This window comes from Miscanthus floridulus, chromosome 12 (assembly GCF_019320115.1).
Source record: "Miscanthus floridulus cultivar M001 chromosome 12, ASM1932011v1, whole genome shotgun sequence".
Taxonomy (NCBI): domain Eukaryota; kingdom Viridiplantae; phylum Streptophyta; class Magnoliopsida; order Poales; family Poaceae; genus Miscanthus; species Miscanthus floridulus.
In genome coordinates this window covers 56,808,691-56,823,062 of record NC_089591.1, presented here as the reverse complement: position 1 = coordinate 56,823,062, position 14,372 = coordinate 56,808,691, and the positions used below count along the sequence as shown (strand labels likewise).

Sequence of the window (14,372 nt, the reverse complement as noted above, 5' to 3'; positions counted from 1 at the left end):
CCAGCGCAAGGCGAGCGCGCCTGCTTCTCCGACCTCCTTCCTCCTCTCTCGTTGCTCCGGGCATGGTGCGAGGGTGCTCCCCGAGGTAAACCGGTGTCAGCCTTTGCTGGGTCGATCTGGGGCCTCCACGACCGAATCCAGGGCCTCCATGGATGGATCCGTTTGTTCCCCCACCAGATCTGGCCTGAAGGCATCCTCTCGCAGTGTCCGGCGTCGAGGGATGCGGCGATGGGAGTGTCCTGCTGATGTGTGCTTGGTACATGGTGTTTATAGACTGTAGTTGTATTTATAGAATTTACGTGTGTCCTTAGGCGCCACTGTTACTGATTTTTAGGTCATCGTGCGGAAGGGGTTATTAGTTGCTGCTTGCTGGATTTTGAAGCTATTGCTGCCCTCTCTTCTATGCATATGCAGCAGTAGCACGTTGTCAATGTATTTTGTCTTCAACTTGCATACGTCCGTTTACTTTTGGTATGGTTGTTTACTTTAGAAGTAGTAAATTTAATGAACTAAGGAATGGTCTCAAGTTCCATGTGATTTGAAACATGATTTTTATTGTAGTGAGGTGTGCGACGTTACTTACGACTACTGAAACAAAAAAGGGGCAGTGTGTTAAACAACTTCGAAGTGCATAGTTCATATGGAGTGAAAATGATGGCCTGTGTATTCTGGAATTTCTTTTGGGTACTTTATAGGTCTCATGATTGATTTTTTTCATCACCAAAGTGACCATTGCTAGATTATCAATTTAGACTTATCATTATGCAAGTGTGCATGATTAGCATTGCTGCGGCAAGGAGCTCCTGGTGTGACAATCTATGCATGCTTCGTTTGTCCTGGTAAGATTCGTGCCGTACCCCTATAATGTTTATGTGAATTTCTCTTATGTAACCCTTGGGAATACCATGTATACATCATGCTTCTTGTGCCATAATCTTTGTATTCCTCACCTAAACTTGGCACTTATTCGTATTACTCTTTACTGTTAGTCTTCAACAATTATAGTACTAAGTTATTTTCATTCCTAAAATGATGCTGTCTTTTTTTGCTCTTACTGTTTGCTTATGTAAATTACCAGCTACAAGGAAAATACTCTCCTTTTTATGCCTTTTAAGTTCTTAGTGCTAGATGGGAACTTATGTATACTTGGTTGCATAAAAAACCTTCAGAATACATTAACACTTGGTTGTAGTGTTTTCTAATCTGAATTGGCCAAGTTGACTCAGATTTCTATTGTGTGGTTTCTAGATGACTAAAAAAATAGTTACCTTGAAAATTTCAATCATTCCCTGCATTTTGTTTTTTAACTTGAAAAAACTTATTTGGTATGTAAGTGTTTCTAACTTTTCATTAATTAGTTTAGAACAATCAGTTTGTATTTTAAATTATTTTAGTTGTTCCTTTGATTCCTTTAATTCAACCAATATTTGTCATTCATTTATGGTCCAAATAACAAGTCAAAAAATTTGTATGCTTGCTGGTGCTGATGGATCAGGATCATACATTTGACCACATATGTAGTTACCGGATGCTTGGACCTATAACATCTTCCTTTTGTAGCCATAAGAAAGTCTTCCTCTTTTCCAGAATAGTTGGTTTGAGTAGACGAAAAGGTGAGGTTATTACAACTGTATCTTTTTAATATTAATTGATGATATACCCTTAAGGTATTATCTGGTTCAGATTATAACAGTCAAGGCAACCAGTGAGCGTATTGTGCTATATCTGATTAAAAATTATATGTTTACTTATCTGAGCGAATTCCTTTATAAGTGTAAGCCTGAATTGTCAGTTGTGGTTGATAATTTTCTATTTGGCTGGTGTTCTGCTAACCGCTCGATAGGTGTATATTTTTTGTTGCTACCTATAGATGCATTGTTGTGTCATGCACAGATGATTATCAGTGGTTTAACAAATATAATGCCTGGATTGCCATCTCTTTTCTTATTTCAAGTATGGAATGGAATGGTTCAATCCAATATGTTTTGTGCATGTTGTAGGAATTTTAATGTAATAAAACCCTTTAATATTGTCATTTAATGTTTCACGACATGTGGAAGTTACTTTAGGGTTAATTAATAATCTTATTTAAATGAAAGATTGATAGAACTTTTCTATCTGAGATAGCTCAAATATTTATGTATGATATTATTTTAAAATCTAGTCAACATTGGATTGTTTTACTACTCTTTGAAGGGATACATATTTATAATGAATTGTGTAACCATAGATTTATAATAAGTCCCTTTGTTAAATCCGAGTAAGGTAGATTTATATGATAATAAAACCTGAGACTCATCCTTTGTTGTATGTAACTATTCAGGTCTAGAGATCAGAGATCCACACACTCGAGAATAAGATGGTTTGTGTCTCCAAAAACAAGAACCCTTAGTAAGTCTGCATAAAATAGAATGTTGTTTTTCCCTGAATTAGGGTTGTGACAGCAAGTGTTTTTTCCCAAGGCTAAGAGGGGAAATTATGCTGGGCTGCCTCTTCAGTTAGCTAACCAGATAGAGCAGTGTTCTTTCTTTCTCTATTCTCTGCTTTATATTTCTAATTATATTTGGCCACTACAATGGAAGATACACGTATATTTGTTGCTTTGATAGTTCCTGGTAAGATACATGTCTCCTGATAATTGTGGAAAAAAGTTTCATGTATCTATAGCTTGTATGGCAGCAAACTAAAATAGTGTTGCTCAATAGTATTCTTACTTGCCTTATTCTAGAGTTGACAATTAAATATGCACTTACATAATACAATAATGTTAATGCATTGTCCTTATGCCTTTCTAGATATCTAATTAGTATCGGTGATTCAGTGCTTCTACTCGATAATTCAGAGATTTCAAATGGCAGCAGACGTAGACTGATCGTAATATAAGATGTGTTACCTAACTATTCTACCATTGGGTAATTATAGTTGCCTTTTGGATTAATATCAACTCTTCTACCTCTTCTTCATCTTTCTGGTTGTAAAGTCTTTAGTGTTATGTTCTCAGTTTATTATACAAATTATTGCTTTATCTTCTGTTCGATGTCCTTGCATACATTTTGTAGCCTAATTTTCAAATTTTTATATACCTCTCTACTATGTAGATTGAAACTATATTTTCCCTATAAAAATGTTTTAAAGTCGAACTTATTATGTTTGCAGCCTATGTGAGCCATTTGTTCCCTTTACTGATAATATATTCATTATATGATGCCTAGGATGCCAATTTTATGATTTTTTTATTTCTGCTTGCCTTTACGGTATACTATTCTTTTAGTGGTTTAATTAGACATCTTGTGATGCCTAGGATGCCAATTATCACGCTCCACTGCACCTTTCTGAAGCATCACCAGACTTCAAAGATGACAACGAAACATATGATAATTCTGGTTTTATGTCTTCTTTGGACACATGTAACATCACAGTATTCATGTAGATGATGCATACCATAGTTCCTAATACTTAGCTCCAATGCATGTTTTTTTTGACGTTGATCCAATGCATGATTTTCCTTGAATTTCTAACAGCGGACGAATTCAATGTGGATACAGAGGCTCTTAACGAATCCTACAGATAGCAGCACGAAGGTGATGTCACTCAAACCATATACACCATAGCTTAAAGTGTTGCTCTGTTCTTTTAGTTAGCCCACATATACTATCGGCTACACCCTCATCACATGCCTAGACAATATTCTCTCTAATATACGGCTCATCAGGCATGCCAGTGGCCAAGCTATTATGACGTCGGTTTGATCCACCGCCGTTCAAACACTAACAATGAAATTACATGCTACAATCCTTGCTTTGAAACCAAAGGTACAGCTCCAAACCTAGCTATATAGTTCCTAATGTATTTTCATTTACAGTAGTACATATCAGATTCTTGTGTAGCTAAAAAAGTAGCATCTGTTGTGTTGATTTAAGCAGCCTTCTCGCCCACTCCAACCTGTGAGTCTGACGGTGCTGACCTATCCAACCAGAACTGGAATCTTAGGTACCATCCATGAAGCACCATGCCGCCATGGCTCGATAGCATCCCCTAGGAACTGCTATTTCTCTCCCGGATGTGATGGCTATTGTGATCCGTACGTCCAATGTACTACCTTAGGATCAATGTATCAATGTGTACTAAGCTTATGCATTTGAACATTTACCTTGGCTATGTTAGAAGTTATGCTATTAACGTCTAATGGTTCTAATCCTAGACATCTCTCTATCTGAAATCTCATATGATGAAATTGCAAAGGTGTTATCACAGCGCGTATGGGTGCGCGCAAATTACTAGTATAGCTGTAGATGAGCAACGAAAGCCGCGAGGCGTAACGTAAATGCCGTTCGTGCGGTTGGTGGTGGCTGGTTGTTTAACCAGCTCACTGCTTAGGCCTGTTTGGATTGTAGCTGTTAAATTTAGTCCATCCTAAATGGTTTAGTCCTATTTAGCCACTCCAGAGTTCCTAGAAAGGATTAAAGCCCATTTAGTTTCATTTAGTCATAATGTTTAGATAAAAAATGATTAAATGGAACTAGATTTTGGAACACCCTCTTATTTGGAGGCAAGGATAGCGTTAGTGTGCCGTGTTTTCATTCTCCATCCAAGAGAAGAGAAGATTATTTTAGTCGTTGTAAATTTATTCGATTGTTTCCTTTTTCTCTGTCATTTTTAATTTTATTACATCTCCCAACCACGGCGTTGTTGTGGTCGTCGTCATTCTACCACCACAGACACACTATTTACCCCATGAAATGCTTTTAAGCGCCGCTAGGTGTTTGAATTGCCCTTTTGTGTCCTAAACTCGTGTGCCATTTGCTATAGAAGGCCCTCCTACTGCTTTTAAATTCGTGGTACCATCAGTCTACCTTAGAGCTAGCTGTCAGCCTGTTCGGTTGGCTGGTTCGTATCGTTGCTGGTTCGTGAAGAAGTACTGCTGGCTAGTTTGCGTGAGAGAAAAATATTATTCTGACTAAAAATTTACGATCGTTTACGACGAGCCACATCCAAACGAACAGGCTGTGTGGCGACGCGTCCGTTCATCTGGGCTGAGGTCAAGCCACGCATTATTAGGCACCAATAAATAAACCGATCGTACGATATTTTCGTATATACTCCTATCTTTACTCCTATTTTAAGGACCACTGCCTACAGATGAATACTATACGATTTATTTTTTCCACCTCAGCGATGGTACACTACTTCTCTTCTGCCCGTAGAACGAAGCCACGAACACGTCCTCGTTCTTCGCGGCCAAACCGGGTAGGATGGTGTCTCCAAAGCTAAATAAGTCCCCTTCAAAACGCGATTTTTTCTCTCTGTTTTCTACTACATTTTTCCAAAAGAAATCCTGGGACGACGACCAAAAAATGTTCCACAGCGTGAGTTCAACCAGCGCACGAAACCCGTCAACGATTCTTTTTCTTTCCAAAATAAAAAGAGAGAACCCCGTCAACGAACGGCTAGTCTGCGGCCCAGCCCAAGAGAGCCCGACCCGAACCCACACCGTCTCCCCTCCTCCTCTGCTGCGGGTCGCGGCCCTGCCATGCCAGGCCATCCCCGCCGCACCACCACACCCCCCTGAAGAACGCCGTCCCCATAAAACTCGGGGGCTCGATACTTTCCCCATCCCTCCCAATCTCCCATCCCAGCCTCCGCCTTCCCTTCACACCTCGCCCCAGCCCCCCAGATCGGCAAATCCGCCCGCACCTACCCCCGCGAGCGTCGCGCGTCCCGGATGGCCACCGCCTCCTCCGCCCGCCGCGGGGTTCCGTAGCATGGGCCACTCCCCCTCCTCCCTCTCCAAATCCGGCCCCTCCTCTCCACCGCGCCGCAGCAGGTCGCTCTCCCCCATGGCGCCGCCGCCGCAGCTGCGGCTGACCGCGCCGATGCAGGTCGCTGCGGGGGACAGCGGCAGCGGCAGCGCCTCCTCGTTCGCGCCGCCCGCTCGGGACTACACCCAGGACCTGCCCGACGAGATCCTATCGCTCGTCTTCGCGTCGCTCTCGCCCACCGACCGCAACGCCTGCTCCCTCGCCTGCTCCCGCTGGATGGAGGTCGACGCCACCACGCGGCACCGGCTCTCCCTCGACGCCCGCGCCGCGCTGGGCAACGCGGCGCCCGCGCTGTTGGCGCGGTTCACGGCCGTCACCAAGCTCGCGCTCCGCTGCGCGCGCGGGTCGGGCGCCGACAGCCTCTCCGACTACGGCGCCGCGGCGGTGGCCGACGCGCTGCCCTCGGAGCGCCTCGCCAGGCTCAAGCTCCGCGGCCTCAGGCAGCTCTCCGACGCCGGGCTGGCCTCGCTCGCCGCCGCCTCACCGGCGATCCGCAAGCTCTCCGTTGCGTCCTGCACCTTCGGACCCAAGGCATTCGTCGCCGTGCTCCAGTCCTGCCCCCTCCTAGAGGACCTCTCCGTCAAGCGCCTCCGCGGCCTACCTGACACGGCCGGTGCCACCACATCCATTGCTGAGGACATCAAATTTCCACCGGCTTTGTCCCTGCGTTCGGTTTGCCTCAAGGATCTATATAGCGCTCTGTGCTTTGTGCCGCTTGTGGCGTCCTCACCAAACCTCCGCTCGCTCAAGATACTGCGGTGCTCCGGCGCCTGGGACCTGCCATTAGAGGTCATCACTGCACGTGCTCCTGGCCTTGTTGAGCTTCACCTTGAGAAGCTGCAGGTTGGCGACCATGGCCTTGCTGCGCTTTCTGCCTGTCCCAATCTGGAGGTTCTGTTCCTTGTGAAGACCCCTGAGTGCACTGATTCGGGCATCATCAGTGTTGCCGAGAAGTGCCACAAACTCCGCAAACTGCATGTCGATGGGTGGCGCACAAACCGGATTGGGGATTTCGGACTCATGGCTGTGGCACGAGGATGTCCAGATCTGCAGGAGCTCGTTTTGATAGGGGTCAACCCCACCGTGCTGAGCCTGCGGATGCTTGGTGAGCACTGCCGGTCGCTGGAACGGCTCGCACTTTGTGGGTGTGAAACTGTGGGGGATGCTGAGATCATTTGCTTGGCTGAGCGCTGGGCTGCGCTCAAGAAGCTCTGCATCAAGGGGTGCCCTGTGTCGGATCGTGGGATGGAAGCACTGAATGCGGGCTGCCCCAGTTTAGTCAAGGTGAAGCTGAAGAGATGCCGTGGAGTGTCATACGAGTGCATTGAGAACCTGAAGGTTACTAGGGGGGAGTCATTTTCCATCAGCTTGGATATTGTGTTGGAGCATGATGCTGGGAGCGCTAGTGAAAATGGTGTGCAGGAGAATGGACAGGCACAAATTGCTGAGCTGACCGATCAAATGGCAGGCATGGACCTTCCGGCCAATGCCGCTGGCGCACAATCTACTCATACCATTAACAGGATGAGGAGTGTCATGTCTGCGATCCGGCGTAGGTTTGGCAATCCTCCACCACCATGATGTGAGATGGAAACTAATGAACTGTTTTTTACAGCTTTTATCTAATCACACATTCATGTTTCCTAAGCTTATTTCATTGCAATATCTGGTTCGTGCAAGATAACCGTCTATGGATGTTTCTTCATGATGTTTTTATTGGGCTAATTGCATCAGCATTAGTTTTACCCATGCTCTATAACTCAAATTTACTCCTGTGTTGCTTCGTTTACCATGAACATGTCCCCACCGTATCTAAATTAATCATTGTCTTTCTTTGTTTTTGGTTTTACTTCTTGGAGTTGAGAAATTGGGTGCTACAATATCTATATAAACTATTATCCTGGGACATAGAGGTATGATTAGTTGTAGATGGTGGACGAAACCATTGAAATATATGCACACTGGTAATAGTATAGTGTTTGCTTCTGTGTTAGGTTTGAAGGATGCTTCGTTTACCATGAACATGTTCCCATCGTATCTAAATTAATCATTTTCTTTCTTTGTTTTTGGTTTTACTGCTTGGAGTTGAGAAATTGGGTGCTACAATCTCTATATGAACTATTGTCCTGGGACATAGAGGTATGGTTAGTTGTAGATGGTGGACGAAACCATTGAAATATATGCACACTGGTAATAGTATAGTGTTTGCTTCTGTGTTAGTTCTGAAGGAAACATGTGTTTGAATTTATCTAATTTCGTGTTGCACGTTATCCCAATGGAATGATTGCAAACGAAAATCCATGATGTATACATCAACGCCATCGCTGCTTTCTGCTGTTACTCTTGGATAACGATGTGCTAGTTGTTGCTTAGCAGAGGTGGTTGTTATGCTGACAGTGAAGGATATTGTTACAAATAAACTAGAATGCGTAGTATTTGAGGTTGTCTACGTATCTGATGCCTTGCATTATATACCAATTTAATTTCAGTGTAGCAAGTTGAATCGGAACTACATGGCCTCAATGATGCATAGTACCGTCTCTAGTCTAGAACTGGATGAGCATTAGGGGCACTGAGAGCACCATTCGTTTATGATATTTCTTTTCTTTGAGATGCTAAATTTGTAGCTGTTGTATGTTAGGCTGTGTTTAGTTCGTGAATTTTGGGAATTTGTCTACTGTAGCACTTTTCGTTTTTATTTGGCAATTAGTGTTCAATCATGGACTAATTAGGCTCAAAACGTTCGTCTCACAATTTTCAACCAAATTATGTAATTAGTTTTTTTTCGTCTACATTTAATGCTCTATGCACGTATCGCAAGATTCGATGTGATGGCTACTGTAGCACTTTTTGGGAATTTGGTTGGGAACTAAACAAGCACTTACAATGCTAAGCTTATTTCTTAAGGTGTTTCTCCTTAAGTTAGGTGCTTGTGGGGTTCATGATGTTGCTGAGGATTGCCGTTGACAATACTTTAAGATGAATGTGGGGCTTTTCTGTGTCTCGAATTATTGCAGGATTCCAAGTTTGATTATTCAAATGACAGATGCCGGAAAACTGTACATGAGTATATTATTACTCTATTCTATGATGAAACTGAGTTAGAACGATCTGTGTCAAAGGGTACCTTCCTCAGCAATCAATGCGTTTGTTGGAAAAAAAAAGGTGGTTGAAAAGGTACTATGGTACTTCTGCCCATTTCAGCCTATATGATAAAATTAAAATGTACTACTCCCTCCTACGTCAAATCTATTTTGTTTTGACAAGTTATAAAAAATGCAGAAGCATCTATAATGTACCGCTCTCAGCCCGGTTCGTTTGAGCTTATTCAGCACTATTTTTAAGCTATTGAATAATATTTTTCTCTCACAACATTTCTACATAAAAGAATCGTGTTTTTCTCTTACAATATTTCAGCATAAACTAGATTCATTTGATATGTCATGAAGTGTATTTTGATGGTGCATTTATTTGATATTGTAGATGTTAATAAGTTTTATTATAAATCTTGTTTTTAGATAAATTAGCTTAGGACAAAGCTAAAATAACTTACAATCTTTGAACGGAGGGATTAGAATTTTTGTGCTTTTGTCTAACCTTGGAAAATTACTAGTGCTCTCGGGAGCTGTCATGGGCAGGTGCGGACCGCGGAGTCGTGCTTGGGTTGATAACCTTACCATGCCAATTAAGCCTCGTAAAATTCTCTTTGCAAAATCATGGATTTCTCCTGCGTTGACACTCATAGGTGTTACCGTGTTAGTGTCAACAGTTTAGTAGTCGATGCTGTATCTCTGTCTGCTTGACGTGAGTGCGTTGGGTTACATGGTTTTCAAATATGAGTTAAGCCAAAAACACCGTTCAAGCTTCACGCTCATAGTACGTAGCGATAAAGGAACCAGAAAGAAAACTCGCTGGAATTTTCATTCTGCCAACTACGAGCGTAGTAATGTAGGAGCAGTATTATATGCTGAGTTGTTAGTCAAATATGAGTTATGCCAAAGGATTAAGTCTATTTTTGGCCTCTCAACTATTATGTTGGTCTAATTTTGACTCATAATTACAAAACCGTCTGGTCTAGGCACTGAAACTTTTAAAACCGTTCAGTTTTAGCACCTCGGCGCGATTGAGGTTGTTTGCGCAGACGTGTGCCTGGTTTTGACCCACCACACTAGCATTGACCGCCACGTAGGACGGCTGCGCGGGTCAAAACAGGAGCCGACCCGCTCAGCTCTCTCTCTCTCTCCCTCTCAGTTCTTCTCCCCCGAACCCTAGCCGCTGCAGTCGCCTCGTTCGCCACCGTCGGCGCCGCGACCGCATCCTCTCCTCCGGTGCCTCCGCGTCCGTAGTCGCCCCTCGCCTAGGAGTCCTATGGGCTTAAAGGATTGAAACGGAGAGGACGAAGACGACCAGGTACAATTGAATCCATCTCCATTTGTGCACGTAATATGGATGGAACTTCTGTTAGATTAGTTGCCTTGTGTGAAACCTAGGATTGGTAGCCCTGAGCTTCTATTTTCTGTTGTAGGAATGGATCCTTTGGAATTTCTTGCTATTCGATTTCACTTTGGTGGTGAGTTTTTCAATGATGGGAAGAAGCTTTATTATCTGGGTGGAAATGAGAAGGTGTCATTCATCGACCGTGATAAATTGTCTTTGCCTGAAGTAATTGGACATCTTAAAGACCACTACAATGTAACATATCCTGTTCTTCTACATTGGTTGTTCCTTGGCAAGGAATTACTGAATGGGCTAAGAGTTTTGGTAGATGACAAGGCTTGTGTGGAGATGTGTGAATGTATTAGTGATGGAGGGGTTGCAGATATATTTGTTGAGCTTATTGAAGTCAATGCTGATGACATGGAGGTTGAGGAGGATGGGGAAGACTAGTGTAGTGACTGGGAGAAAGATGCTCAGGACATGGAGCTTGAGGAGGAGGAGGAGGAGGATGGGGAAGACCAGTGTAGTGACTTGGAGAAAGATGCTCAGCATGTTGCTTTGAGGAATATGTCATCTCCAGAAGAAGTGAAGGACTTAGTAGGAGCTACTAAGTATTTCAATTGGATTAGAGAGGAGGAGGCTGCAAATAAGGTTGTTAAGGCAAAGAAGTCGGTGTTATGCAAGAAGAAGTGTCAGTTCATCAATAGGCTCCTCTGCAGATGGAGCACCGTTTAGATATGGATGCTCCTAGTGATAAGGATTACTTGCCTGGTGATGATGAGAGTAGTGAAGAGGATGAAGAGCCAGTCCAAATTAGAGCTGATCAGAAGGAGTTAAAGAAGAAATTGAAAGCTACAGGCATGGTGGTGGTTGATGAGGAAGGGCATGAAGTCAATGTGGAGAACTTGATGGCATCGAATCCATGTGGTACTAATCTCAATGATGATTGTGATTCCAGTGCTATGGACACTGATGAAGAGGATGATTCATATGATGAATCACCTGAGGGGGTTGTTGAGGAAGGAGAGGAAATTCCCCAAGTTTGATGCCAATGCTCCAGTACCAAGTTTCAGTGTCGGAATGGCATTTAATGACAAATCAACATTCAGGGAGGCTGTCATCAAGTATGGGCTTGCAGAAAGGAAGGTGATTAAGTTTGTGAAGAATGAGGGCAGTAAGTGCAGAGCAGTCTGTCCCTTGGGTTTTGCATCTGTCAAAGACATCAAGGGCAGAGAGTTGGCATATAGCCACATGCAAAGATGTGCACACATGCCCACAAAAGGAGGGACAACTCTCTAGTGACATCAAGGAGAATAGCAGACAAGTATGAGAAGTTCATTAAGGCTAACCCACAATGGTCTATTAAGAGTATGAGAGAAACAATTTAGGAAAAATGTTTGCAGATGTTAGTATTTCAAAGGTTAAGAGAGCCAAGTCAATTGTGATGTAGAGGATGTATGATGCAACCAAGAGGGGAGTATGCTATGGTGTTTGACTACCAGTTGGAATTGCTTAGAAGCAATCCTGAGAGTACTATTGTAGTAAAGCTAGACACTGAAGAGCCACAACCAATGTTCATGAGGTTTTATGTCTGCTTTGATGCTTGTAAGAAGGGTTTCCTTGCTGGAGGTGTGCAAAGTCCTCATCAATGAATCTGTTCAACTACAACTTGAACAAGCTCAGGACAGAGACACCACAAGGGGCTGATGCAATTATGAGAACTGATCCTAAGCATTAGAGTAGAGCGTGGTTCAAAATTGGTTCATTCTGTGATTATGTGGACAATAACATGTGTGAGTGCTGTAACTACTGAATTTTGAAAGCAAGGTTCCTTCTAATCATAAGTATGCTAGAAGGTATAAGGTGCTAAGTTATGATCAGAATCCAAGAGAACAGGAGCAAGACAGAAAGGTGGACAAGTCCAATCTGTCCAAACACATTCAAGAAGCTAATGACATACATCACAGCTAGTGGCTTCTACCATGCTATTAGCAATGGCAATAATTGCTATCAAGCAACCTATTGGGACCACAGATTCACTGTGAACTTAGAAGAGAGAACTTGCTCATGTAGGTTCTGGCCATTGCCAGGTTTGCCCTGCCCTCATGCTATTTCTTGCATCTACTTTGCATCTTGGCCTTTAGAAGATTTCATAGCCATGCTATTTTATGGAGGAGTACAACAAGACATGCACACTGCCTGCAACCTGTGGAAGGTAGGGCCTTTTGGCCAGTATCAGACAGAGAAAAGCCATTGCCACCAAAGTATGTAAGGATGCCTGGAAGACCAAAGAAAGAGAGGAAAAGGTAGGATGGGGAGAAAAAGAAGCCACCTTAGGGTAAGCTATCAAAAAAAGGACAGTTATAAGGTGTAGAGTGCGTAAAGGAATTGGACACAACAGGACTCCTTGTAGCATGAGGAAAGGTTCTAGTAATGCAAGTGGCGGTGCTTCTCATTCTACTAGAGCAAGTGGTGGTGCATCACTATCAGACAGAGAAAGTGTTGGTGCATCACAGCCAGCTAGAGGAAGTCGTGGTGCTTCTCAGTCACCTAAAGGAAGTGGTGGTGCATCACAGTCAAAGAGTCAGTGTGCAAGTTGAACTACGGTACTGAACCTGAACTGAATGGCATCCTATTACGATCTGTGTTTGTGTTTACTATGTGTTAATCATCAACTGAATGACATCTGTTGTATTGAACTTTAGTCATCTCTTTGCGCAGACGTCATCAAAAATTTGACAAAGCTCACTGGTTACACATATAAAAGGATTCATGCAACTGAAACATTTCACTAAAACATTAGGATATGAGCATTAACCTGATACTCATACATGGTTCCTAAGCATTATGCTCATGCATTAAGCTGATACACAACCCATAATAGTACTAATAGGTTTCCGGTACCAACATGGATCCTACTAACTACAACTACAACTACACCAAGGCTAACACCACATTGACTTACATGATCCAAGGCATCCAGGAAGCTGCCACTAATCCTACACACACAAATAGAGCACCAAACAAGAACTTTCTCTCCTTCTCCAATATCCCTATCCTCACCTCTAACTCAACTCTAGATTTAACTCCCAACTGTAATTCAGCTTGCATAATGGCCACATCTCTCTTGGCTGCAACAAACATGGCCTCTATCTTCACTGTACCTGATAGCGCCTTCCAGCTCAAGCTGCAGTCTTTGATTCTCCCTTGTTGTGCCTTCCAGCTGAAGCTGCAGTCTTTGATTCTCCCTTGTTGCACCTTCCAAGAGTCTTGCAGTCTCCATTCTTGCATCTTCCAAACTCTGTTCAGCTACTCCAGTTGCACGCTTCTAGTACTTGACTGCATCTTGTAAATCAAGCAGAAGTTGCTTCATGAAACTACTGTTTGGCAGATCCACCCATCTATAAAAGTGGCAACCACCATCCTATGAAACAAACCAATAACCAGTAAATCAGAGACACTCAATCACTGATACATCTACAGACTATGAATCACGAAGAGAACAACTTACACGAGCCCATGCACACTTCAGATACCGTAATCCTAGGTTCAAATCACTCCAAGATATGAACATAGCAGCTTTTGCACCGCATTTGCATAGCACTGCCTGGGGTATACTCTAGTGGTCCTTCACGATAGGGGATGGGTGAGGACGAATCGCCATGGGAATCTCCATGGCGACGCCATCGCAATTCTTGGGTCCCCAAACTTTGGCTAGATCCGCTTGAGGTCGCCATTTCCGCACGCGATGGAAGCGGTGGAGGACTCCTAGGCGAGGGGCGACAGAGGAGAGGATGCGGTCGCGGCACCGACGGTGGAGGAGGCGACGACGGCGGCGAAGGAGGCGACTGCGGTGGCTAGGGTTCGGGGGAGAGGAACTGAGAGGGAGAGAGAGAGAGAGAGCTGAGCGGGCCGGCTCCTGCTTTGACCCGCACGGCCGTCCTACGTGACGGTCAATGCCAGTGTGGCGGGTCAAAACCAGACACACGTCGGTGCAAACAGCCTCAATCGCGCCGAGGTGTTAGCTAGACCAGACGATTTTGTAGTTGAGGGATCAAAATTAGATCAACATGATCGTTGATGGTCCAAAAATAGACTTAATCCTATGCCAAAACA

At 43.7% G+C, this 14,372-nt stretch overlaps 1 protein-coding gene across 1 annotated transcript; it reads left to right on the top strand.

The window, feature by feature from the left end:
• Positions 1–5,604: 5,604 nt before the first annotated feature.
• On the top strand, positions 5,605–7,608 carry LOC136496695 (F-box protein At1g47056-like). The gene has a single exon (XM_066492435.1). It carries the CDS (start codon positions 5,763–5,765, stop codon positions 7,398–7,400), a length of 1,638 nt encoding a protein of 545 aa, XP_066348532.1. The 5' UTR covers positions 5,605–5,762; the 3' UTR covers positions 7,401–7,608.
• The last annotated feature ends 6,764 nt before the right edge of the window (positions 7,609–14,372 follow it).

Excerpts from the sequence above, each read along its gene's own strand:
- LOC136496695 (XM_066492435.1), top strand. The coding sequence starts at position 5,763 with ATGGGCCACTCCCCCTCCTCCCTCTCCAAATCCGGCCCCTCCTCTCCA.